Raw genomic sequence first — 26,099 nt, 5'->3', positions numbered from 1 at the left:
TTATGATAGGCAAATATTTAGCTACATTTTATTTTTAAGGCAATTAAGCTCTACTATAAACTGACTGTGATCATTAAACAATCTGCATAATGGTTCTGGTGCCACAGTTACTTTCTATAAACTTGCAATTTGTAGCTCACACAAAGCAGAGCTCTTTTTTCAGGCTTATTTCATTGATCCTTATTTTCTGAAGGGTTACTGTTATTGTAGGTAATAATAAGTACAACGGTAAGTTAGATATAGATAAGTAGATTTTAACATCAGAAATAACTAACAGATTATCGAAGCCAAGTTCTGTTGTAATCCAGGACAGTATTTTAATTACTTGACTAACCCCAGTTATTTTGTATTTATTTAAGTGTGGCTTTCAATGGGAGAGACAGATTTTCAGAGTTAAAAAAAAATAAATAAAAGGTGGTGGTGGGGATTACCTGCCATTTATTTTGGTACTATTTGCTCATGGTAAATCAGCTTTTTAAAGAATAACAGGATGTTTGTCTGTTGATTTACCTTCCAGCTCTTTTCTCTTGCTGTAGCTCTTCTCTGGACCCCAACCCCTGCCAGAAGAAAAAAGTTGGGGAGCTCTTACCTATAATTATCTTTGTGCCCAGGTACGCAAACACAATGCCATTATCTGCCCCCAACCTCTCATCTTCAGGGGGGAAAAAACCCCCACCAGGTGTCAATTTCCATTTAACTAAGCCAGGCGGGTGTAAGAAACAGGCTTGAAGGACCCTCAGGTGCTTTTTCTGGACCCTTGAACCACTCATAGTTTTCTTCTGTACATCTAATTTTCAGGTTCTCTGAAAAAGGCTGCTATTCCATTATCAGTCTTAACCGGAGTCTCATAGTGATAACTCGTCCCCTCTAAATACAATTCTGTATCTGTTAGTCTTTTTGTTAGTATGAATAGCACACAGTAGGTATAATAGGAGTATTAAAAAACAGGTAACTACTTGGGAAATCTAGTCTAAGCTGAGGAGAGAAGAGAAAGGGGAGAAAAATCTAATTAAATGTGATACCATTGCATGTTTTATAGCATCTTTAATCTTCATCATCCAACATGCTTACCACAGTGAGGATAAAGAGCAAAAAGCAGGAGCAGTATATTACACAGAACTGAGGCTGCAGTTATGTGCAGGGTGGCAATGACAGGGAAAACAAGGTTTGGTTCCTTTGCTAACTTTTTGAGTAACTCAGCATTGTGCTGAATCACTCTGTGTCCCATTGTTTGGATGTCCCACTCCTGTATTTGCAGGATCATAGCAGATCAAGCTAAGTGACTATGCACTTGTGAGACTGCATCTGTAGTACCATGTCCAGTTTTGGGGGCCCTTTCTTCTACAAGAAAGGTATATACATAAGAAAGATGGGGACAGACATTAGTAGGGCCTATAGCGATAGGACAAGGGGGAATGGTTTTAACCTGAAAGAGGGCAGAGTTAGATTAGATCCAAGGAAGAAATTCTTTATTGTGAGAGTGGTGAGGCACTGGCATAGGCTGCTCAGAGAAGTTGTAGATGCCCCATCCCTGGAAGTGTTCCAGGCCAGGTTGGACGGGGCTTGGAGCAGCCTGGTCTAGTGGAAGGTGTCCCGGCCCATGACAGGGAGGTTGGAACTAGCTTATCTTCCAACCCAAACCATTCTGTGATTCTATGGTTTTCTTGTGTGGGAAGGGAAACACACACAGGAGCAAGCCCAGTGGAGAGCCCCTGGGGTGGCTGGGAGTTCGAGGCCCATGGCATCTAAGAAGATACTGCAGTAACTGGGTTTGGTTCAACCTGCAGAAAAGAACGGGGTTTTTTTTGCTGTCTGTAACAATCTAAAAGAGTTAGAGGGGAAAATGGTGCCAGGATCCTCTCAGAAGTGCACAAATGAGAGGTAACTATCACCAGTTTGGGAGAACCATCTCACAATGTAGGAGAAACTGGCTGGACATAGGGAGAAAATTCTTCTCTGTGAGAGGAGTTAAACACAAGGAGCAAGAGACCTGAGAGACTGTAAATCTCCACATTTGCAGATTTCCAAACCTTCACTGGAGGTGCTGAGCAGCCTGATCTAATGTTAAAATTAGCTCTGCTTTGAGCAGGGAGTTGGATTGGAAACCTTCAGAGGTCCCTTCCAAGCTGGATCAGTATGGTATTCTAGCAATGCTATGCAAGCTGATTCCTTACCGTTGGTCTGTGCTTGCTGCCATTACATGTGAGTGTTTACTCAGTGACCACAGCATGCTTCTGAGCTACTACAGTTACTTTGCATCCTAGTGTACAGGGATTATGCAACTGTGCATTTGAGATCAGTCTTGTAGGTGTAGATAAGCTTTGGTCTCACTCCTATCCTTAATGGCAGGTGCCATATAAGATGGCTCAAATGCCTTTTAATTGTAATGAACAACAAGCTCTGTAAAGCAGAGATGAATGTGACAGCAAGCAACAAGGAGGGTTTATATCATTCTAAATGCAGAGTTGCTTAATTTCCCAGCACTGCTTCTTTTGAAGTGAGTGTTCAAAACACTGGTAAGCTGAGAAAAATCTAAACCGTTCTATAATGTACTCAAAATAGTAGAACTGGCGTGGAGATGTAGCTTGTAATTTTTTTCTGTTCGTAATTGTTCAAAGTAATAAAATCCTAATAAGTCATGTAAGTAATCAGAAGTAAAGGGTTTCTGGCGCTCTGAGGATTCCAGATAACTTTGTAGTAAATTAGTGGAAAAAAAATAGGTAAAATTTAAATACAAATTACCTATTTTTTTAAGTTTAATATTCAAGAGGGAAGGGGACAGTTGCCTCTTAAAATGTGTAAGGCTTTTTATGTTCAGGAATGGTGCTAATAGTATAAAATGTTCAGTCCCCAACACTTGGGTTTCTTTCTAGAATGCACTTTTTTCTTGATTTGTTCTTTATACTGTCAGCAGAAGAGCAGCATCCACAACAAAAAATAGAAATCAGAAAATAAGGTGTTTTCTCCTAAATTAAGGTTCTTTACCTGGAGGGGATCACTACTAACCTGAAGAACAGCAAGACTTCTTTGCAGAACAGTATTTGTGTTGTACTCTGATCTGTTACCACTTTGTGCAGCCTGTCTCCCACTCATCTACCTCCTCTTGCATATCAGGGTTTGAAATGAGTAAAGGTTAAGAACAACTAGTTGAAATGCTATGCCCAAGTTGAGTGATGAGTTGATGAGACAACAGTAAATAAGTCTTTGTGATCTTTCAAATTGAAAATATTTTTATCATATGTTTGGGTCTCTTGCATAATGCAAGTGATAGTGTGTTGCTAGCTGAATGCGGGCACAAAATTGTGGTCTTGATTTCAACTTTGCCAATGATAGACGTAGTCCCTGTTATGAATTCAAAAAGGATTACTTTTTTCTAGTCTTGCTGTCAGTGCTCACCTTGTTTTTCTTGACTGTGCATGGCATTGGCTGTTCCCTCAGCTGACCCACCACGGTGATTTTCCAAGTCCCTTTCTAACCTTACTGTTTTTCAGGATAGGTGACCGTGTTGTTAACATGGCCCATGTGGTTATTTGGACTTTAAAGCCAATTTAAACTACTTCTGCTTTTGTTTCCCGGTAGTCAGCAGAGCAGTTGTTGTTATTACTGCTCTTCCTGTTCACTTTCTACTTCCCTTTCTTTTCCTTCCATCTCTGTAACACTTAATCTCCCTGCTTGTGAAGAACAAAGCCTTTGTGATGACAGTGTGGTTATTTGCTGAAAATGAGTTTTAAGAACTGTTTTTCCCCAGGACATTAGGGTGAAACACAAACTTGTCAAGGTTTTTTTCATAACAATGCTGTTGGATCTATCTGTGGTGTGTTCTTAATTTTGCGTGTTCTTGTAGACACCTTTGGTTAGTTTTAGTAGTTTATACTACTGTTCTGTGGTAGCCTATCCAGCATGCAAATTAGACAGATGTTTTAATCTCATATTTTGTATTCTGAAATATAATCTGGAGTGCTGCTTTATAGCTTGATTGTTGCCAGGACTTAAATCATCCTTCTGTAAGTAAAACCACAAAAAGGGAAAAATGGTTGGTTTCTTTTAACATAATGTTGATCATTGTTGCCACCTAAATCAATTGGAGAGCTTACCTTGACTTCTGTGAATTTGTGCTGAGCCTCTAGGTACCAGACCCAAAGTGTTCTGAACATTACAGCTTTTCTCTGGCACTTTGTCTTAATGATTGGTGGTAATGGGAAATGAAATATTGGAAAACAGTGGTTACGTGAGGCTTTACTGGAGTAGGGCTGCCTTAAGTTAAAAGGCTCTGAGTGTGTGTAACATTGAAGCTTTGACTGTGTTGTTTACCTGTGGAGTTCAGTCACTGGGAAAGTGGCATTTGTCAAGGATGTATCTTCCAGCTTGGCAGACTGCAAATGTGAAGTGTCAGGAAGGCCATAAAAAAAAAAAACCCAAAACATACTTGAGAAACCCCACAAAAAAACCCCTTCAAATCAACCAGCAGTTTTTTCTATAAGAAGGAAGTTCGGTGCGTAACAGTGTGGGTTTTTTGGTGGTGTTGCAGTTTGTTGTTTGTTTGGGGTTTTTTTTGAAGTACAGTAAGTGATTTCACTGTTAGATTTGTTTCTTAAAAGATGTGCTTCAAAGCTGTGTGTTGGTCTCCATGATTACTTTTGAGAATAACTGTTTAGGAACTGGGAAGTTAAAAATAGAGCTGAATGATCTGAGTGGAAAGCTTTAAATTTTTGTTGATTGTGGTTTAGGTAATATTCTCATGGACATCTTGGATCCTTTTTAATGTCATTTTGCTGCTTGCTTTCAGTTCTTCCATTGCTGTGTTTTCATCAGTTTCTCAGTTTGACAGATGTTGTTCTTGATTTTGTTCTTGCTTTGGTGAACTTGCTGAACTTTCAGGGCAGTGATGAACACCTGCAACTCCCCTGAAGTGTTTGGGGGATGGTTTAAAGCACCTTTGGAGTTAGGAAATTGGGGATACCTCTCTGCCTGCCAAAGGAAGAAGATAAAAATTAGCACTCTACGCTTCTGCCAAAGGTTTCCAAGCTGTGTCTGCGTGCCTGCTGAGCCTTCTCTATTTGTGTGAACTTTGTCAGCTTTTTTGGGGAGAAGAAAATTTGGGTTTTTTCTTCATCTGTGGTGTGGGTGTGTCATGTGTTATGGCTAAACTTCTATAACTGTTCACAAATAGGTAAGGGGAAGAAAGAGGATCGAGAGTGCTTTGTGGTTGAGATTGCAACATTGGTGGGCATAGGCAGGACCCTGTTCAGTCTTCTGATTAATACTGTGACACAAATTCTTTCTCAAGACAAAGTTCTATCCTAAAGACTGTCAGCAAGTGCGTGCTCTCATCGCCCATGCAGAGAAGAGAATTTCATAGTTGGGGACTTCCTGGCAAAATCTTTCAGGAGGAAGGAAAAAAGTGCAGCTTCCTCTTAGAAACAACTCTTGATTTAAAAAGCCTGACTGCCCCAAAGCTATTTTCAGGGTCATTCTTGACTTGGAGGCCAGCAACGTAATACATTGTTGATAGATGTTGTTTCAGTATAGTTAATATTTACTGGCAATAAGGGACCAGACCTTAGGTTGGCTAGCTGCTTACTGTATCTCCTCACTTTAAATTTTTAATGTTTAGCTGACAGGTATGCTATAAACTTAAATCCTCAAGTGCAGGCAAATGTCTTATTTCACTAATAGTATCTCTGGTTATCAGGGAATTATTTTTAAAATTTTACATCTCTGTATGCAAAACATGTTATATTTAGTTTCTTACAACGTCAGCACTGAGATTTTTGAAAATTGCAGAGGGATGCCTTTTTTTTAGTAGCTGTAGAAGTGCTCTGTTAAATAGATAAAACAAGTAAAGTGGGAGAGATGCAACTTGATAGTGTTCCTTTTATGCACCAGTTTGTCATTGCTGATATTTGGTCCAGGTGTGCTGGTTTTGACTGAGGTAGAGTTAATTTTTTTCATGGTAGCTGGTAAGGGGCTGTGTTTTGCATTTGTGCTGGAAACAGTGGTGTTAATACAGGATGTTTTTGTTATTGCTGAGCAGTGCTGACAGTGTTAAGGCCTTTTCTGCTGCTCACCCCACCCCCTCAGCCGGGAACACAAGAAGTTTGGAGGGGACACAGCCAGGACAGCTGACACTGACCCAAGGGATATCCACTACTGTGTTGCCTTCATGCTCAGCATATAAAGCTGGGGGAAGAAGGAAGGTGGGGGAATGTTGGGAGTGATGGCGTTTGTCTTCCCGAGTAACCGTTATGCGTGATGGAGCCTGGCTTCCCTGGGGATGGCTGAACACTGGCATGCCCATGGGAAGTGCTGAGTGAATTCCTTGTTTTGCTTGTGTGCGTGGCTTGTGCTTTACCTGTTAAATTGTCTTTATCTCAGCCCACGAGTTTTCTCACTTTTCTGATTATCTCCCCAGTCCCACTGTGGGGGAGTGAGTGAGTGGCTGTGTGGGGCTGAGTTGCCAGCTGGGGTTAAACTACAACACCACACTTGTTTTTAGGATGTAAATGGAAATGAAATTCCTCAGCCCTGCCCACTGGATGTCAGCTGGTCACCGTTGAAGTGCATCTGTAGAGAAATGTTACCTGGGGCCTGTTTGTTACTGCATGTCTAGATCTCTGTCTGTTACTTGTTGCTTGTATAAAATTATTTTCCTTCAGTCTCAATAATTGGGCATTAAAAACCCCCACACAATTTATACTTCAAAAGTACCTTTGAACTAGCAATAGCTTTCATGAATCTGATGGCTATGTTTATTTAAATTGTTTAGTTATGTGACATATCAGCTATGTAGGCTAGAAGATGAGACCTCCTAAGCTTTTTCTGCTGTGTCATGACATCTCTTTAGGGAAATAAAACTTAAGCCATTTTCTCCCTGTTTACAGAATTGAGAAGAATGTTTTATTAGTGTTTCTGTAATGAGAAGAATAAAGACAATCAAACATCACTGTCAGTATATTTTTCTAACACTGTTCGACTTGGTAATCCTCTTATTCTGTGATAAAAATATATATTCGATTTAATGAGCTGTGTTTTAACCAGCTTGTTTTACACATACGCTCAAAACATTTGAAGACTGCTCATTAAATCTGAGTTGTTTGGATAGTGGACCTTTTTTATATATTGATTTTTCTTCTAGGAATAGAAATAAACCCCCCCTACTTAAACATTTTCTACTTTAAAGATGTTTATGGATAGAATCATCATGGTATTCAGACACTCCCCTAATCCAAGAGAAGTCCTGAGAGGTTAATGAGTTGACCTTTTAAAGTTGTCACGTGTTCTTCTCCCAGGTGTCAGCAGTGGACTCCTTGGAGGGTGCCCTTCTTCAGGTAGAGGGATTGAGTGATCTGAGACTGGAGCTCCACAGTAAGAAGATGAACATGCACTTAGTCCTGATAGATGAATTACACCGTCATCTTTACATCAAATCAACTAATCGAGTAGGACAACGCAACAAGGAGAAAGGGAGAATAAGGTGGGTTTGGTGTGATGCTGACTGGGGGCAGCAGGTCTTGGGGGGAAGAGGACAACATTCTCCCGTTCGTAAGTAGAAACTTATGTTTCTAGTGGATATGAAAGTAGAAACTTTCTAGGTAGATACTTAAGTAGAGTGCTATCGACTTAAACACCTCAACCTTTCATTTTTGGCAAGCAAATTTTTAATTGCTGTGGAGAGTAGACAAATCCAAACATGTTGATGCATCTTCAAGCCTATGAACAAGTCTGTTGTTCTTAGTGATTCTGTTGTTTTTTTGCTGCTTCCCACAGAATTATGATGAGGTTAATTCCTTTTGGCATTCTTTTCCCTCTCTGATGCATATAGCTTTTCTACAGATGTCATAATTATGAGGCTTAGGACAGGCAGAGGGAAGAACATAGGGGAAAAATCACTTATCTTTTCTAGCAAACATCCAAGGTTTAAAAGACTCCCAGCTAACCATAAGGTTACCAGCCAGAGGCTGCAATATTGAAGTGCCTGAGCAATGTCTTGGCTGTGTTGTGTTTCCAAGGTGTTTTAAAGATGTTGAAACTTTTTATCTAGTTGGTACCTCTGATCAGTGGAAATTCAGCTTGAGTATTAGGTGCCTGGCTATTTTTTCTAATTTTGTGAATTCAGAGTTTGAGGGCAATGAGGTTGTTGGGAGGAAAAGAAGATAGATAGTGGCTGAAGAGAGACACACAGTATTGGAGGATAGCTTTGTAGAATAGGAGAGGTAACAAACAGGGGCTGGGAGCAAAAGGGGAGCCAGTGTATGATAGATAAAGATGCAGGGAAAGATAAATTAGCATTTTAGTATGAGAAGGAATAAAAAATTCTTGCCAAAAATAAAGGAGAGACAGTAAGTTATGTTAAATTAATTTCTGAAAGAAAGGATTGATTGAAATTGAAATTTCTAGGAAGAAGGGTTGCTAGCAAGTCATCAGTCTCTTCCTTACTCATCTTGTTAATTAAAAACAGACACAAAGCTCTGGTGTACCTAGACTATGCGACTTCTAATTAACTGCAGTTTTGTACAACTGCTCCAGTGACCCTTATCTTTTTCTTATTTTCTGTAATTTTTTTTTCACATTGCCTATTACACATCATTGGTATTTGACAACATGAACTCTTGCGTCAAGGACGGTCTTGTTGCTTTGTTTTAGTGTGCTGCCCTACACTGGCTGTTGACCAGGATGCAATAATGTTTATTTCTTGTATTGGTTTTAAGTGTGTTCTATGTAACATTACCAAGCTAGAATGCTTACAGCTAATCCCTGTAATTATGGTATTGTAAGTGTGTATATATATAGTTAGTATATAGGGAGTTCTTATGCAGGAGAGTGAGCTTAGCCCTTGTCTTTGCAGGTTTCTATAAGCATTTTGACCTGTAAGGCAACATACTGAAGTCCATTATAGAACCCCTTTCCACTTCTTTCGCTTAAAAATGATTTCTTGCTTGAGTTCCCCTGCCACATCCAGCTTCATGCCTTTCATTATGCAGCTGGGGTGGCATTGCTGCACTTTTGGCAAATAATAGTATGTGAATTTATTACAAAAAAGGACCAAGTAGAAAGTCTTTTCTTTTGGAATAAGAAAGTTTATTTGGAGAGTGATGCACCTAGGTGTGCACAGAACAGAAATTTGAAGGGGAGGAAAAAGGGTGGAGGTTTCTATTGGGAAGAGGCTGGAAGGTTTAAGTAGCTGGCAGAAGCCATGGAAATGGGAGCATCTCTTCTCAATATATAATTTTCCAGGAAGATCTTAACAATTCCATCTTAGTTTATCATTATGCTAGCAGCAATTAATTGTGCTGGAGGTGAACGTGTCTGTTGGGAAATAATCATGGGCTATGGCAAGCTCCAATGTGCCTGTGTCCTGATCATGTTGCTGTGGCCAATGAGACAAGTCTAGAGTGCTATTAAATTCAGAGAGGCCTTGGGATACCAGATATTGTCTTTAATATGACACTGTTCTCTAATCTTCGGCTTTTTCCTATTTTTGCTCAAATGTGTATACATAGACACCCAGTCATATTCATCTGTGGACTTGTGCCTTAAGTTAGGTTTTTTAAACCTCTTATACATAACACACAGTTCTGATATATCTATTACTTAGGCTTATGGATTTAAGAAATAAATGGATTATTTGTTGTGAACTAAGAATGTAAATAATAAACTGTTTGCTTTATTTCCCCTCACATAGTTCACTTGTGAAAGATGCCTCTCCTGTACCTCTTATGGATGTTACTAACCTATCTACACCTCGAAAGTTTCTTGAAACTTCCCAGTTCAGTACTCCTGGAAGCTCCAGCAGTGAGTATTTGTCACATGCATTCCTCACAGAATTAATTTGTAGATCTTCCACTGATGTTACAGGAGTGGCAGTAAACATATCATCCCCTCTTTGTGGTTGGCTGCTGATGGGAGGTCCCGAGACAAAAAGTTAGGAAGTGATTTGTGCAGTGTCATGAACTGAGTGGGTGGTATGTCCAGGGGCAGAACTTGGCCAAATCTGCATTTTTGTTTTGGCTAATCATCCTTCCCCTCTATTCCCCTACCCTATCAGTTTCAATTAAATACACTTGGTTTTCTGTGCTGTTCAGATCTTGATAGTGTTCTTGATGTTCTGAGGAGATTTGTAGGGAGTTCAGTTTGTGCAGAGTTCTCATCTACATTATTTAATGTAAGCAGGCAGGTAGGTATGTGTAGATATTGCAGAAGTTTGGGGTTTTTTTCTGTGTTGGAGCCCAAAGGCCGAAACTTTTCCTTGTGGGCATTTTGTAAGTTCAACTAAAGGTATGTCTATACACAGGAATAATCTGGAGGTGAACTTTGTATACCTGTTACTATGAAAAACCCCGAGTAATACACTCAGTTTCATTGGTGCTTTTGTATGAGGCTTTGAAAGTGCTGCACAGATGGGGAGTTAATCCTTGTATTGTTTCAGTAAATTAATAAACGGGGTTGTCCTTGTTTAACAAATGAATAAAATAATACAGAAATGACCTACATCTCTTCCCTTCTCCCTCCTTTAAAAACTGACTGAGACTCTTTCCTTCTCATCTTTATCAATTCTTTTCTCCTTTTTTTTGTCTGCTTGTTTCTGTGTTTTCTTGTCATGCTTGTCTCCTAGACTCATTAGTTTGATTATTCTTATCTTGTGCTCTTGTTGTGATTTTTGTTGTTTAGCTCTGCTCCTGCAGGGTTAGTTTGTCTCTCGGAGCCTGAGACTGTATTTCTGTGTAGTGGAGGTTTGTGAGGAGTCACCTGTGATATGCCAATGTAAACTTTCAGAGCTGGAAACTGAAGCTTGGTCATGGAAACCTAGAAGAGAAGAACTGTGTGAGAATTCTGGTGAAAAAAAACTTAATTCCTGTTCTGTCACTATGATCAGTGTGAAGTTAAGTTTTGTTTCTTGCTAAAGGTCACAGGGTTTTGGGGAGCTGAGGGAATAAAGGACAAAAAACTGAATCCCGGTCTCAACACTGTAAATGTTAACCTACTTCCTTTTCAGTGAGTGAGTTGTATAGTGTCTGCCATTATTTTCCACCTAGAGCATTAGTCCTCTATATAGTAAGAAAAAGTCTATTCATGGAGCTGTTAGGGATCTCTTGTCACCCCTTATGATGGGGAATAGACGGCAGGAGATGCACCTGTTGAAGAATGGAAATCCTATCATCCTTTCAGTACCTTTTAATGTCTTTATTGTTTTGTTTTATTGCTAGTGTAATATGAACCTTAAATATGCTCTGAAAAGCATTTTGTTGATACTTGTCACCTTTAAAGGCTTACAGATCCTAGCCAATCATTGTCACATCTGCTGAGTTTGGCAAGAGGTTTGTTACTATCCAAAGCTGGACAAGAAGTTTTTTTCCTAGCTGTAGCCAGTGTAAACCTGTTTGTAAAGATGAATACATTTTTAGTGTTAATGCTGCACTCCTGCAACTCTGTCTCTAAAGGAAAGTCCCAAGGGTACTGCTTTTTCAGATTCCAGGGTTCAGCGTCGGTTCATGTGCACTGACCCTAGTGTTCCCATTTATTTACTGCCCTTCTTCAGCAGAGTCCAGTTCCAAGTTTATGCACTGATTTGCATAGAATCCTAGAAGACCATGTTGGAAGGGACCTCAAGGATCATCCGGTCGAACCTTTCTTGGGAGAAGTGCGGTCTAGACAAGATGGCCCAGCACCCTGTCCAGCCATATCTTAGATGTGTCCAATATTGGGGAATCCGCCACTTCCCTGGGGAGATTATTCCAGTGGCTGATTGTTCTCTTGTGAAAAATTTTCCTCTGTGTCCCATCGGAATCTCCCCAGCAGTAACTTGTACCCATTTCCCCTTGTCTTTTCCATGTGACTCCTTGTAAAAAGAGCGTCTCCATCTTCTTGGCAGCCACCCCTTAAATACTGGCACACGGTGATAAGGTCTCCCCTAAGCCGCCTTTTCTCAAGGCTGAACGAGCCCAGTTCTCTCAGCCTTTCCTCGTAGGGCAGGCTTCCCAGTCCTTTGCTCGTCTTTGTGGCCATCCTGTGGACCCTCTCCAGCCTGTCCCCATCCTTTTTGTATAGCGGGGCCCAAAAGCAGTATTCCAGGTTTGGCATGACAAGCGCTGAGTAGAGTGGGATAACGACTTCTTCACCTCTGCTGGTGATGCCCTTGCTGCTGATGCAACCCAGCCTCCTGTTGGCTTGCTTTGCCGCAGCAGCACACTGTTCGCTCGTACTGAGCTCGTTGTCCAGAGCACCCCCAGGTCCCTCCCCACAGGGCTGCTCCCCAGCTGGGTAGATACCAGCCTGTCCTGCACTCCTGGATTATGTTCTCCCTGTTGCAAGACGTCACGTCCTTTCTTGTTGAACTCGATAAGGTTCTTGTTAAGGCCACTCTTCCAGCCTATCCAGGGCTTCCTGCAGGGTGGCTCTTCCTTCCAGAGTGTCCACTTCCCCACTCAGTTTGGTATCATCAGCAAACTTCATGAAGGTACTCCAGATCCCATCATCCAGATCACTTATGAAGATACTAAAGAGCATTGGGCCCAATATCGATACCTGTGTATTGATTATCACTGTGTAGTTCTTGCATTACACTGACTGTGATTATCCGTGATGGTCTTTGCCCATTGTGATTTTGGCTTTGTCTGATAACAAGGTTATATAAGAATAAACAGTGTCATCCTGTACATTGACTGATAGTTATTGGTTACAGAAGTCTTCTGAAGAGCAGAACCAAAAATAACCTTATCTTGCTGCAGTTGGAACTAAATCTAAATTTAAAATTGTGATAAAACTTCTCCAGAATGAATTGAAAGTAAGCCTGGGTTATCCATCTGACAGGGCTGTTTGCAAACTTTCCCAAGATACCTTCTACAAAGCAGGAATGATACTGTCCTGGTTTCAGCTGGGATAGAATTAATTTTCCTCCTAGTAGCTGGTGCAGTGTTGCATTCTGGATTCAGTGTGAGAATAATGCCAATAATACACTCATGTTCTTAGATATTACAAAGTAGTGCTTACACTAAGTCAAGGGCTTTTCAGCTTCTCAGGCCCTGCCAATGAGAAGGCTGGAGGGGCACAAGAAACTGGGAGGGGACACAGCCGGGACAGCTGACCCAAACTAACCAAAGGGATATCCCGTACCGTTGGGGTGTCATGCTCAGTATATAAACTGGTGGACAGTTGGTCAGTGGGGGCTAATTATTGCTCGGGGTGCAGATGCTGGGCATCAGGCAGTGGGTGGTGAGCAATTGTATTGTGCATCACTTGGTTTTCGGTTTTTTTTCTTGATTGATTTGCCATTCTCTTTTTATCTCCCTTTTTGTTACTAGTATTATTGTTAGTATTATATTTTATTTCAATTATTAAACTGTTCCAATCTCAACCCACAGGTTTTACCTTTTTCTGACTCTCCTTCCCATCCCACAGGGGGTTGGGGAGAGAGGGAGTGGCTGTGTGATACTTAATTGGTGGCTGGGGTTGAACCATGACAGATGTGCGTTAATATAGAAAGTTAAACCAATATGTGAGGGATGTTCCTTCTGTAAGGAAGGAGTGAAGTGTATCATACTTAATCTCATGCCATTTTTTGGCAGAGATTAGGCCAAGACTCTTTGCCACCATCTTTTACTTGGAATAGGACATGGGACCTCTGGTTTGTTATTAGCTTCAGTTAGAATAGCAGGCTTGGGATTTGTTTACCTGAGCCATTTAGACATTTTTTTATAGAAGTAGTGAGACTGTGCTTTCAAATAAGGAAGGTTATTAGGTTATTCCTTTATTTCTTTATAGTGATTCCCCCCACAGTATACCAGGCAATCTTTACGTGTGTAAGAATAGGAAAAAGGTGTGTTATTAATCACTTGTGATAGCAGAACAAGTTGGGGTACTAACATTCCTAAAGCGTTGAGAAATAAGTGTTTTCTGAGCTCATTCAGAAAATCTTCTAAGATGGTGTTTAAAATTACTTGTCCTAACATGCCCTCAATAAGAAGTTATTTCAGGATGTATTTAAATGAAGGTTTTAGGGTACAAGCAACAGGTAAGAACCACAGCAGTGGTTTCTAAGAACTAGGCTATTTGTGAACATAAACCGGTGTCACTGTTTTCACTCCAAATGCCTAAAAAGAAAGGCTCTGATGGCTTCATCCTCAGCTCGTAAATCGGTATAGGACAGTTGAGAATCTGCTTTAAAAATTCTTATTTCTGCACATCTGTTCTTGCTTTTTGTGCCCAGTGCACCAGAAAAATACCTTCCCTGGCTCCTTGTTACATTCTGTATCACTCAGTGACATGCTGGGCAAGTGTCCCTCAGACTGGGGAACTTGTAGATGATAATAGAAAATATTTGATCAGCATAAAGTAGGCATATGGTTTTGTTACAAGTGCACAATGTACTTATGTATATTTTTTCCTCATAATTTTATTTAAAAGTAGCCTTTTCCAGGACTGTGGAACTACCAGAGAATTTAAAACTTATGTGTATGCATAGCAAAAGCTGTTTCTGTCTTTAGTCATTACGTTTTTTGGCTTTTTATTGATGTAACAAATTGACTGTGCATATTAATGCATGTCATTATAAAGTACTGACTCATTCAACCCATCTCAGCAAAGATGCCAAAATTTTGAGTCCTTTCTGTATTCACTTCCCAAAGGAGATGTTAGCTTGTGTTGTAGAATCTTTATAAGGAAATTAAAGCTGTTCCTGCTGCACTTAAAATAAACAAAACCTTCAGTAATGTTCACCTGAGGATTGTAGATATGGCAGTTCACCAGTAACATTTTCCTTTCACGCCAGTTCAGAGAAATAAACTCACTTGTAAATTATATTTCTCTGCTTGAACCTTCTGTACTCTGAAGAGTATTTATGAAGGTTCCTGCATTGCCAGGTTCTTTCTCAGACTATAAAACATATGCTCACCCAGTACACAGCAAACCCAAGAGAGTGCCCTTTCCTGAAAAATTTCAGAGAATGCTTCTTAGAAATCAGGCAGAAGATGAGCTGAGGTGGTGACAGTTAATGTTGTTATTGATGGTATATATAAATTTTATTCTGCATGGATAATATATTTCAGTGACCCATACTTCTCAGCTCTAAGGGGAAAAAATATAGCTTCTAGATCCAAACTGTATGGTGGCTTCTAGAGGTCAAGACTAGTTACTGCTCCTGGCTCTGTTTCTTGAAGAATGCAAGTACTTCTGTGTGGGTGAGAACATACAGAGATCTGTGAACTTGGCCCGGCAAAGTGTCTGCAGGAGCTTGAGCTTTAAGGTCCAATGATAAAGGTGGCTCTAAAAATGCCATTGTGGCATTTTGTTTGTTGTCGCAGTTGCTTCTACTTCAAATGTGCTCAACAAATATGCAGAAGGTATTTTTTTTCTGTTAACGTCACCTGAGGATCTGACACCAGCTAGGTGATATTTCTCTATCATTCATACTAAAATTAAATGATTCCCTTACTGAACCAGAGTTTTCCTGTTTTAGCTGTTTTGCATTTGCACAGATCCAGCTAAGGACTTGATTGGAAGGTGTGGGAATCCTGTGGTGAGTCTTGATTCTCTCCTGCTATCACTGCAGTGCTGCACAAAAAGCAGAATTTATTCTTATGGCAGGGTAAACTTTTGGGGCCAGAATCATGGAATGGTTTGGGTCGGAAAGAACTTTAATGACCACCAGGGACACCTTCCACTTCATCAGGTTACACCAAGCCCTGTCCAACCTGCCTTGAGCACTGCCAGGGATGGGGCAGCCACAGCTGCTCTGGGCAGCCTGTGCCAGTGACTCACCACCTCATGGTAAAGAATTTCTTTCTATTATATACTCTAATTCTGCCCTCTTCCAGCTAAAAGCATTCCTCCTTGTCCTATTACTACAGGCCCTTGCAAAAAGTCCCTTTCCAGGTTTCTTGTAGGTCCCTTTAGGTACTGGCAGGTGCTCTAAGGTCTCCCCGGAGCCTTCTCTTCTCCAGGCTGAACAGCCCCAACTCCCTCAGCCCGGCTTCCCAGCAGAGGTGCTCCAGCCCCCGATCATCTCCGTGGGCTCCTCTGGACTCGCTCCAACAGGCCCGTGCCCTCCTTGTGCTGAGGACCCCAGAGCAGAGGCAGCGCTGCAGGGGGGTCTCAGCAGAGCGGAGCAGAGGGGCAGAATCCCCTCCCTGGCCCTGCTGGCCACGCTGCTCTTGGTGCAGCCCGGGGCTCGGTTGGCTTGCTGGGCTGCAAGGACATGTTGCCGGGCCACGCTGAGCTTCTTGTGTTAGAGAGTCTACTCCTGCAGTTTAAGAAGGATTTGTAACTACACAATAAACATGAAAGCCTATGAAGTAGCTTTCTGTGTTTCTGGTTTTTTAGGACCGTGATTTCTCTCATTTCTTATTAATAGTTCATGTTCTGACTCAGTGCTGAGCAGTGATAAGTGTAATCTTTGTGTGTGTTTGGGGAAGGAAGGGGAAAACGGTGATTTTAGATCTGTGTGATGAAAGCCAGAAGAGTAATGCCTATCTCTCTTCCTGTATGATTTCATTAGTTGTTCCCGTATGTGGTCCTAATATACTTGATTACTGTGCACTTACTATTTTTTTTTTTTAGTTTGGAGACTTGTTTTTCATGCTTGTTTATATTAGGAGGATTTTGAATGGGACTTAGAGTTGCTTTGTACAGTTTTTTTCAGAATGAAATGTTCTTAAAATTATTTGGAAGAGTGGCCTTGTCAAATTAAAATGCCTCTTTTTGAAAGACTAACATTCTTAAAACCATAGATGGAACTGTGTGAACAACAGTTTTAGAAAGAGAAGATTTGCCTTGAGGCTTTGAGGTTATTGATCTCTGAGACCCATTTTCTTTTGGGCCTGGTAGTAACGAAGAACAGAAAATGACCAAAATCTTTAAAGGACCCATTTACCCATTTCTAAATTAACTGTACATTTGTTTCTCAGTGTCTCCATGCATGGGTCAGAATGAGGATTCAGCACCAGAAATTAGCATGTGACTTTTCCTCAAATCTTAAATTATGCCTTTAGGCACTGTGAACTTCCATTCTTCTCTCTAGAAGGATTAAAGGCAAAAAGGATATAATCAGAAAGCATGTAAATCACAGAAAATAGTACATTAAATTTTACTAGTTGCCCATAAAAGCACACAGCTAATGAAATCTTCTGTAATGAGTAGCAGCAAATTTTGACCGTTCATTGGAATGAAAAACAAGACCCAAGAGTCTTTTCCTTAGCTGCTTTGTTTAAATGAGTTATCAACATTGACTTTTCTGGGGATCAGACTGGTGCTATTAAAGTGCTTCTTGCAGCAGGTTTGTTTCTTGTGAAATGGCAGAACTGTACAAACGAGGGTATCACAAATTGAAACAGACATTTTTATAGGGCATCGTCAAACCAGAGAGCTGTCAGGGAAGTTTCTGCCTTTGTAACTACGGCGGTGATGCATCAACGATACACCGGATTCAACTTTCTAGTGATTTACACTGAGGGTAGGTTTTTTTACTGCTTAAAAAAAAGTGTGTTTTCAGATGCGCTGCTTCAGTGATGAAAAATTTCTGAAAATGACTGGATATATCATTAGATAATGTAGCAAAATCATCAGTCCTTTAGGTGGTTATCTTGGTAGGCTTTTGAGAAACCATATTTAAATATTCCGCTTCATAATCGATTTTCAAAGATCATTAGAACAAAAAAATAATCAGGAGTAGTCAGCATAGCTTCACCCAGGGGTATTATGCTTGACCAACTCGATAAACTGCTGCAAGGAAATTACTGGCCTGGTAGACAAGAGGAGAGCAGTGAATATTGTCTACTTGCTCTTTCAGTAATGTTTTTGACACTGTCTTTCGTAAGATCCCGATAGAGAAATGGTTGTTATACAGGCGAGGTGAGCAGACAGTGGGATGGATCGAAAGCTGACTGAATGGCTGGGCACAGAGGTTTGTGGTTAGCAGCATGGTCTGGTTGGGGGACGCTAACTAGTGGTGTACCCTAGGGTACACGTGGTGTTTCTACTGGGTTCAGTTCTGTTCAATATCTAAATTACTGATCTGGATGATGGGGCAGAATTTACCCTCAGCACGTTTGCAGATGACACGGAACTGGGAGGAGTGGCTGATATGCTAGAGGATCATGCTATCATCCAGAGGGACTTGGATAGGCTGGAGAAATAGACTGACAGGAACCTCCTGAAGTTCAGCCAGAGAAATTGCAGATTTCTGGCTCTGGAGAGGAAGAACCCCAGGCACTAGGGAATGTGGGGAATCACTGAGCTGGAAAGCAGCTTGGCACAAAAGGACCTGGGGATCCTGGTGGACAGCAAGTTGAATGTAAGCAGCCAGTACAGTGCCCTTGCTGTAAAGAAGTCTGAAGGTATCTTGGGCTGCATTAAAGTATTGCCAACAGGTAGGGGTGGTCCTTCCCTTCTACTCGGCACTGGTGAGGCCACATCTGGAGTGCTGGCTGTAGTGCCAGGCTCACTAGTACAGGACAGATACAGACATACTGGAGAGAGTCTAGCAAAGGGTCATGAAAATGATTAAGGGTGTGGAGCATCTGTCCTAGGAGGAAATGCTGAGAGCTGGGACTGCTCGGTCTAGGGAAGAGAAGGTTCAAGGTGGATCATAACAGTGTATAAATACCTGAAGGGAGGGTGCAGAGGACTGAGCCAGGCTCTGTTCAGTGGTGCCCAGTGCTGGGGCCAAAAGCAATGAGAGAAAGGGAAACAGAGGTTCCCTCTGAACATCAGGAAACATTTGTGGTTTTTTTTTTGGTTTTTTTTTGACTATGAGGGTGACCGAGTGCTGGCACAGGTTGCCTAGGGAGGCTGTGGCATCTCCATCCTTGGAGATACTCAGAAGCCGTCTGGCTTCGACATGGTCCTGGGTGATTGGCTGTGGGTGTCCTGCTTGAGAAGGGAGGTTGGACCTGATGATCTCCAGAGCTCCCTTCCGACATCAACTGTTTTCTATGATTTACTGTCATCTTTGGGTGGAATTAAATAATGCAAACCACTGGAAATAAGTGATATTCCAGAGAGGTCAGTTTAGTTAAAAACATTTCAGGTTATGTGTCAAACTGATGTGGAAGAGCCTTGACAAGGCTTTATACAATCTAGTATTTCTGTTGGCTTGCGTGGCACCATGTCCCACCACAGCCATCAGCTATTGTACAACAAAGCAGTATGTTGAAGCTGTTTCTTTTAGTATAAAGCTGCAAATTGAAGTTTTAAGTCTTCATTATATTGGAGAAGGGCAACTGCAATAATTTAAGTGTTAAAATACTTACTTGGTGACGTATTTCACTTGTTATACTCAGGGTGAGGAAATTTACTACTTTGTTTTCCTGAAGAAATCCTGTGTAATTCTTTGGTGTTTTCTACCTGTATTATTTTTAATATAGTGAAGCTGTTAATTGAAATAGGACTTTTTTTATTCTCTCCCGTTTCTCCCTAGCCCCCTATCATATAAAAAATAATAATAAAAGAATAATAAAAATAATCAGTGTGAACATCCATAGAATAAATTAGTTTTTCATTACTTTTCTACATAAAGCAAGTGCTTATGCTGTGAACAATGATCTTCTTTGAAGGGACGTGTGTTTTACAGGTGCATTTCAGGTAGAAACTGGTGAATGTAGAATCATAGAATAGTTTAGGTTGGAAATACTCTTTAAGATCATAAAGTCTAGCTGTTAACCCAGTACTGCCACAGCCACCATGTTCATGTACATAATGTACATTTTTTCTAAATGCTATCAAGGACAGTTGATTCTACCGCCTCCCCGGGCAGCCTGTTCCGAGGCTCGACCACCCTTTCCCTGAAGACATTTTTCCTCACAGCCCATCTGACCCTGCCTGGCGCCACCTGAGGCCGATTCCTCTCGCCCTGTCACTTGTTCCCTGGGAGCAGAGACCGACCCCCCCTGCTGCAGCCTCCTCTCAGGCAGCTGTAGGGAGCCACCAGGTGCCCCTGAGCCCCCCCTCTGCAGGCTGACCCCCCCAGCTCCCCCCGCCGCCCCCCCCAGCCCCTGCCCGGCTCTGGACACGCTCCAGCCCCTCTGCGTCCCCCCTGCCCTGAGGGGCCCGACCCTGAGCCCAGGCCCCGAGGGGCGGCCGCCCCGGTGCCCAGCACAGGGGGACGGGCACTGCCCCGGCCCTGCCGGCCACAGCGCTTCTGACAGCGGCCAGGGCGCTGCTGGCCCCCTTGGCCACCTGGGCACGCTGGGGGCTCCTGCCCAGCGGCTGTGCCCAGCCCCCCCGGCCCTTTCCCCCGGGCAGTTCCCAGCCCCCTGCCCCCAGCCCCGCTGCCCCTCACACACTCGGCCTCGGCCCCTCGGCCCGGCCTGCCCAGCCCCCTCAGAGCCCCCTGCCCCCGGCACATCGGCGCCCCCCGGCCGGGTGTCACCCGCAGGCGGGCTGAGGGCGCGCTCCGTCCCCTCGCCCCGAGCGCCGTGCAGGTACCCGGCAGGGCTGGCCCCAGCCCTGGTCCCTGGGAAACAGCCCCTGTGCCCGGCCGCCAGCGGGATGTCACTCCGGTCCCCACGCCAGCCAGGAGCAGCCGGCTGCTCCAGGAGAGCGCGGGGGGAAACGGTCTCACGGGCTTCGCTAAGGTCTAGGGAGCAGCACCCACAGCCTTTCCCTCCAAACTCAGGGGGCTGGATACTGGGAGAAGAACTGGTCTTACTGTTAAAAGACTGAAGGAAAGAAGGCAGTACGCGCTTCAGCCTTTTCCTCATCCTTTGTCACTATGTTTTGCCCCCGCATCCAATAAAGGATGGAGATTCTCCTTGGCCTTCCTTTTGTTGCCAATGTATTTATAAAATATTTTTTTATTGTCTTCTATGGCAGTAGCCAGATTAAGTTCCAGTTGGGGTTTGGCCCTTCTAATTTTCTCACTGCATAACCTCACACCAGCCTTAGTAGTCCTCCTGAGCAGCCTGCCCCTTCTCCCAGAGGTCATAAACTCTCTTTTTTCCCTGAGTTCCAGCCAAAGGAACTGGACTCTCTTCAGCCAGGCCGGTCTTTTTCCCTGCCAGCTTGTATTCCAGCACATGGGGACAGCCTGCTCTGTGCCTTTAAGATTGCCTTCTTGAAGAACGTCCAGCCTTCCTGGTCCCCTTGGCCCTTCAGGGCTGCCTCCCAAGGGACTCTGCCAGCCAGGCTCCTTAACAGGCTGAGGTTAGCTTTCTGGAAATCCAAGGGGGCAGTTCTTCTGCCCCCTGCCCTTTACTTCTCCCAGAATTGATACTAGGATTAAGTTCTGGCAGTGGTGTGCTTTTGTCTTGATACGAATGAATAACAAAGTTATACATATTGTCGGTTTGAGTATATACTGGCGCTGATCTGTAGGGACATCTTCCTTTACCTGTGGAGCTTCTTTGCCCGGAGAGAATAGCATGTGGGGTTGCAATTTTAAAGGTGTACCTCTTTATAAACACTTGTCTACTTTGATGCCTTTTTTGAAGTAGTAGAGGACAGGAGGGGCTTATTCCTGGGGCAAGGCTTTGTGGTCAAATAACCTCTTGATGACATTAAATGGCAGAAGAGGATGTTTGAAGTTGGGAAGACAGAGGAAAAGAAGAACATCTTCAATTACCTGGGGTTGGGATCTTTTCAGATCTTACAGTTAAATGGGCCCCCAAAGCTTCCCAGGATACCTGTTTAATAGGCACAGTGTGCAGGAAACGTTGTCCCTACTGTTTTATCAAAAGACCAGATCTAACAGTAGTTATATACCAGTGTGTTCCTACTAGATATTGAACTATTCACTTTACTGTTGTTTGTAAGAGATGTAAATCAATGTCTCAACTATTTGAGGGTATTCAAAATTGGTTTGCTCTTTTGAAAATGGAAGAGTGTTCGTCTTAGTGTGCTGGCAGAGTTCTCAGCAAGATTGCTGCCTTTAGTCCTCTTAAATGCTGTCCTCACATTTGGCTACAGGAGTATTTCCTCCCTCTTGGGTTTTCATTGTGTGATATTAAGAATAATTTACAGTCTGCTTACAAAGCGGCGGCAGCACAATCATCGGGACCTGTCCTCTAAAAGGTTGCTTAGGCTGTGAAATCTTTGCATTGAACTCAGAGGAACAAGATATTTGTTTTTTTTAAAAAAACCAGTAATTTAAAACCTTTCTTCCTCTAGCATTTCCAGCGCTGTCTTTTCCACAGCTCTTGTTCCAAAAGAGCTCATTTTCTGTGTTTGTGCCCGGCACGCTGTGGTTTTTTTTGAGAATAACAAGTAGCATTAACAAAGTGGGTAGATGATGTACACAGTATACAAAAGTGCTTTGCAGTCTTGCGGATTGAAAGGTGTGTGATGGATGAGAGTGTTGAGCAGAAATAGTGGGCTTCCAGCTGTTAACTTCTAATTGGTATTATTGCTTTTGCGTGTTTGAAGTATCACCTGTACTATCCTTGGTCTTTTTGCTTCTTTTTGAAAAAAATTAACATGTTCTGGGCATTTCTAGTACTTGGTCCATAACTTGCCCAAATTTAATTGAAAAAAAAAGCATGTGTGAGAAAGGAAAAAAGCACTATTTGATCTCCCTGGTGCTCATTATCTAAGACCTAATACCATTCTCCATTCTCCGTGAGTCTCACAAGGATCCATTCTCATCTTGCTTTTACCTGACAGCGCTGCTGGTGCTCTAGGTTGAATTGTAAGGGCATGTGCACAGTGAGTTTGGTTTGAACTAGAGGTGCCATGTTAGGGATTACACTGATGGAAAGAAACATTCTCTGCTGTGGAAGTTGGTGTAAGCTGACACTGAAATAAGCATTATCTGTTTATCATGTTGCTGTTTATAAAGTGGCACCATATGGGCTCTTTGGGACATTGTTTTCTTGAACTTGTGTTATTTTAGCAGTGCTGATGGTCTGTTCAGTGTCATGCCTTTAGACAGCTGCAGGGCTGCATTCTGCTTGTGATATGCCATTTTTCGTTTTTGCCATGTCATTTAAATCCTTTTGGTGGATCTTTTGACATTTGTTCATGTTCTTGGGCAAATTTTGATTTAAGTAAAAAAAAATAAATCTGTTGAGCAGTTGAAAGCATGGGACTCATCTATCATCCAGCAGCCCTTAGCAGAGTTCTGTACTGGTAAGGTGAAACAGCTGTTAGATTTTAGTTTCTATGCAAGGAAATGGTATGGTGGATGGCATAGCTTCAGCTGTGTACTTGAGTGCTGTTTTTCCATGTAGTACCTACCACTCCAGCTGTTAACAAGCCATGCGGCTGTAGATCTTCCAAGTTGCTTTGAGCTTTCCTTGAAGACACTTAATTCACATAAGTGTTTGAATATATTTATGAAACGTTTCACCTAGTCTTTAACAGAGACATGTTTTGTTGTTGCTGGGTGCTATCTGTAAATTAAGAAATGTTGCTTAATGAACATACTTTAAAAAAACATAGTACCTCTTGCTTTTCTCTTTCTTGTCGCTTAGCAACAGAATTTCTCCCTGTGCAATCTCTGTTACTTCAGGAGGACTGTATCCACAATATTCTCTCTAATTCTTCTCATTTTTCTTTTCTGGAAGCCTTGCTAAAAGATTTGAGTAACTTCATCAACCCCTTGATGGATGTAATAAAGCAGAATAGGATACTATCAAACAATCATTCACTTTGGCAGTGTAAACTTTGCCAAATTTGTCAGAAGTCTTGATGCTTGATACTGTTTATAATGAAAATTCTGCTCTTGTGAAGAATATAGGGAAGAAAAACACCTGGGTTAGAAATTTAGGGCTCTTACCTGCTCGAAACAGATTCAAGGGATTTGTAGTGATGTAATACCTTCTTGTTTATGAATATCTTAGTTACATCAGATTTCCTTTGTTTCTTAACTAATATGTAACTTACACCGTGACCTCTGTTTCTAAATCAATGAAACGTGCAGTCTGTTTTATTTATGTATAGGGAAGCCCCCAAGCAAACGGAATTATCCATTGCCTCCCCCCAAAGCGGAGTGTTGCTGGTTTCCTTGTCCCTTGGTTGCTCAAAGTAGTGGGAGTTCTGTGAAGGCAAAGTAGTTTATAATGCTGCTTCTGCATGGTGCTAAGTGTTGGTTTTAATAATCTAAATCTTGGATTATGTCTTCTTAACTCTATTGCAGTGCGAGAAGCAAGCCTTCTGGAAATTAAAGAAGATACGGAACTGGATCCAGAGGAGAACAGCACTGTCTTCATGGGCATACTCATCAAAGGGCTGGCCAAGCTGAAAAAAATCCCTGAAACAGTGAAAGCCATTCAGGATCGCTTAGAACAAGAACTCAAGCAGATTGTTAAGCGGTCCACAACCCAGGTGGCAGACAATGGTTACCAGAGAGGGGAGAATCTTTCCCAGGAAAATCAGCCTAGGTAAGGATATTTGAACCACTGAACCTTGGTTACTGTGAAAAGAGGTCTGGAGAAAGGTGTCATATCTGCCAAACTGCCATTTGAAGGAATGACAATAATGTTTTTGCAGTAGCAGAGAGCTGAAATGGTAGAATTTTCAGAAATGCCTGCGTCTCACTGAAAGGCTGATGTGCTTGAGCACCTGTGAGTCTTGGGAATTTACAAAATGTGTTCAGAATGGGGAGGCATTGTTGCTTCTCAGTTAAGGATGTGGGAAAGGGAGATGCTTGCTTCTGTGCTTGGCCCTAAAAGAGAATCTTTTGGTTAAACAGATGTTTGAAATGCAGATTTGAAGGTGGAAGCACAATAGAAGCCAGCATTATTTAACTAGCAAGAGTGCATTATGTTCAGTACTTGATTTTAATTTTTTGTAACCTAATCTTTCATTTCAAGTGGCTTTACAACAGATTGAATTGTAATGCTTTCTCAGATTGCTGGTATGTATAGTGTAAAGCACACTTGATGCCAAAACAAGTACTATCTCCTTGTATTGCACTGAATCATAGCTTTACACTGGTGCTCATGCCAAAATTCCAATGTAATATGACTTGAAAAGAGAAGATTAAGCTCAGTTATTTATTTCAAGTGTAGCAGAGTCCAATTAAGGTGATGCAGGGGCTAAGCTTTGAAATAATGTGTGGAACTAATTACATCAGTAAGTATATGGCCAAGTTTCTAATTGGTTTGCAGCCCCATTTACAGTAATAGCAAGGTGTGCAAGCCAACCGAGAACTACGTTTCTGCTGTTCTTCAGGATTCAATAGAACCGTTCTTTGGAAAATAGGACTCCATAAGGCCTAGCTTTCACTTTGAGCTGAAATAATGAGTTGTGACACTACACATTGTAATGATCACTGTCCAAAGGGAATTAGTGCTGGAAAAGAAAAATGAAAATAAAAATGTGTATCTTCATTACATATAATATTTGTAATGGAAAATCACTCCCAAGGAAAACGTTAGCTTGATAAAGACTTATTTTTTAGTTCTTATCATTATCATAGCTGTGGAATCAGTTATGTTTTGAAGAATTCATAGACTTAGGGTGCTGATAACTTGGTGAAATTACAACAAGGTTTTTGGAATGGATCAGAAGGCAGAATTTTAGTTTCTGATGCCGAGAGGGAGTGTAGCATATGCTTGACACTTGGTTCTGTGAATCAGTCTTGAGAAGTGGTATGGGCTACCGGCTGTCCATTGAAATTGATAAATCGGATCAGATCATATTTTAATGAAGGTTACCTGCCCAGAGGGTTGAGCAAGGTACAAAAGCGTTGAATGGGTTTTGGCATGCGTTTAATAGGAGGTTGTGTGCCTTTTTAAGGTGCTTATATCTAGAGCATGGAAAGTATCTTAAATTCTTGTTGAATGAGGAGATGATTAGAACTGATTCTAAACTGAAATCACATCTGAATTTTACAGCAAGTTAGGTGAATTCATTTATATTGAAAAGAATAAATTATAGTATGGAAGGGTATACTGCCCCTTAAATTAGCTACAGTTTTAAATCAAAACTAAGTGACTTTCCTGCTGTCAAGAAAAAAATAAATCTGAACAACAAGGTCCTACTATTTCAAGACAGTTCTGTAAGACCCCAAATTTGAGCATGATGCAGTGACCAAAACTGCTTAACTATTCATTAGGCTGTCAGCTGCAATACTTGCTTGACCTCAGGATTCAGTGAAAAAAATGTTTTTCAGCTCACCTTAAAACTAGTCACACTTGGATGCCTCTTAGTTTCTATCACTGAGCTCAAAG

General features: G+C 41.8%; 1 protein-coding gene across 4 annotated transcripts in view; it reads left to right on the top strand.

The window, feature by feature from the left end:
- EXOC4 (exocyst complex component 4) overlaps positions 1–26,099 on the top strand; it is a 413,600-nt gene that overhangs the window by 37,661 nt on the left and 349,840 nt on the right. For all 4 annotated transcript variants that reach the window (XM_040594462.1, XM_040594464.1, XM_040594463.1 and 1 more), the window contains exons 4-6: positions 7,290–7,474; positions 9,683–9,792; positions 24,062–24,305. In XM_040594462.1, coding sequence (XP_040450396.1) covers positions 7,290–7,474; positions 9,683–9,792; positions 24,062–24,305 — 539 coding nt within the window. The remainder of the gene's footprint in view (positions 1–7,289; positions 7,475–9,682; positions 9,793–24,061; positions 24,306–26,099) is intronic.

This window comes from Falco naumanni, chromosome 5 (assembly GCF_017639655.2).
Source record: "Falco naumanni isolate bFalNau1 chromosome 5, bFalNau1.pat, whole genome shotgun sequence".
Classification (NCBI taxonomy): domain Eukaryota; kingdom Metazoa; phylum Chordata; class Aves; order Falconiformes; family Falconidae; genus Falco; species Falco naumanni.
Note: the sequence above shows the minus strand (reverse complement) of the source record. Positions and strands in the feature narration are given on the sequence as shown.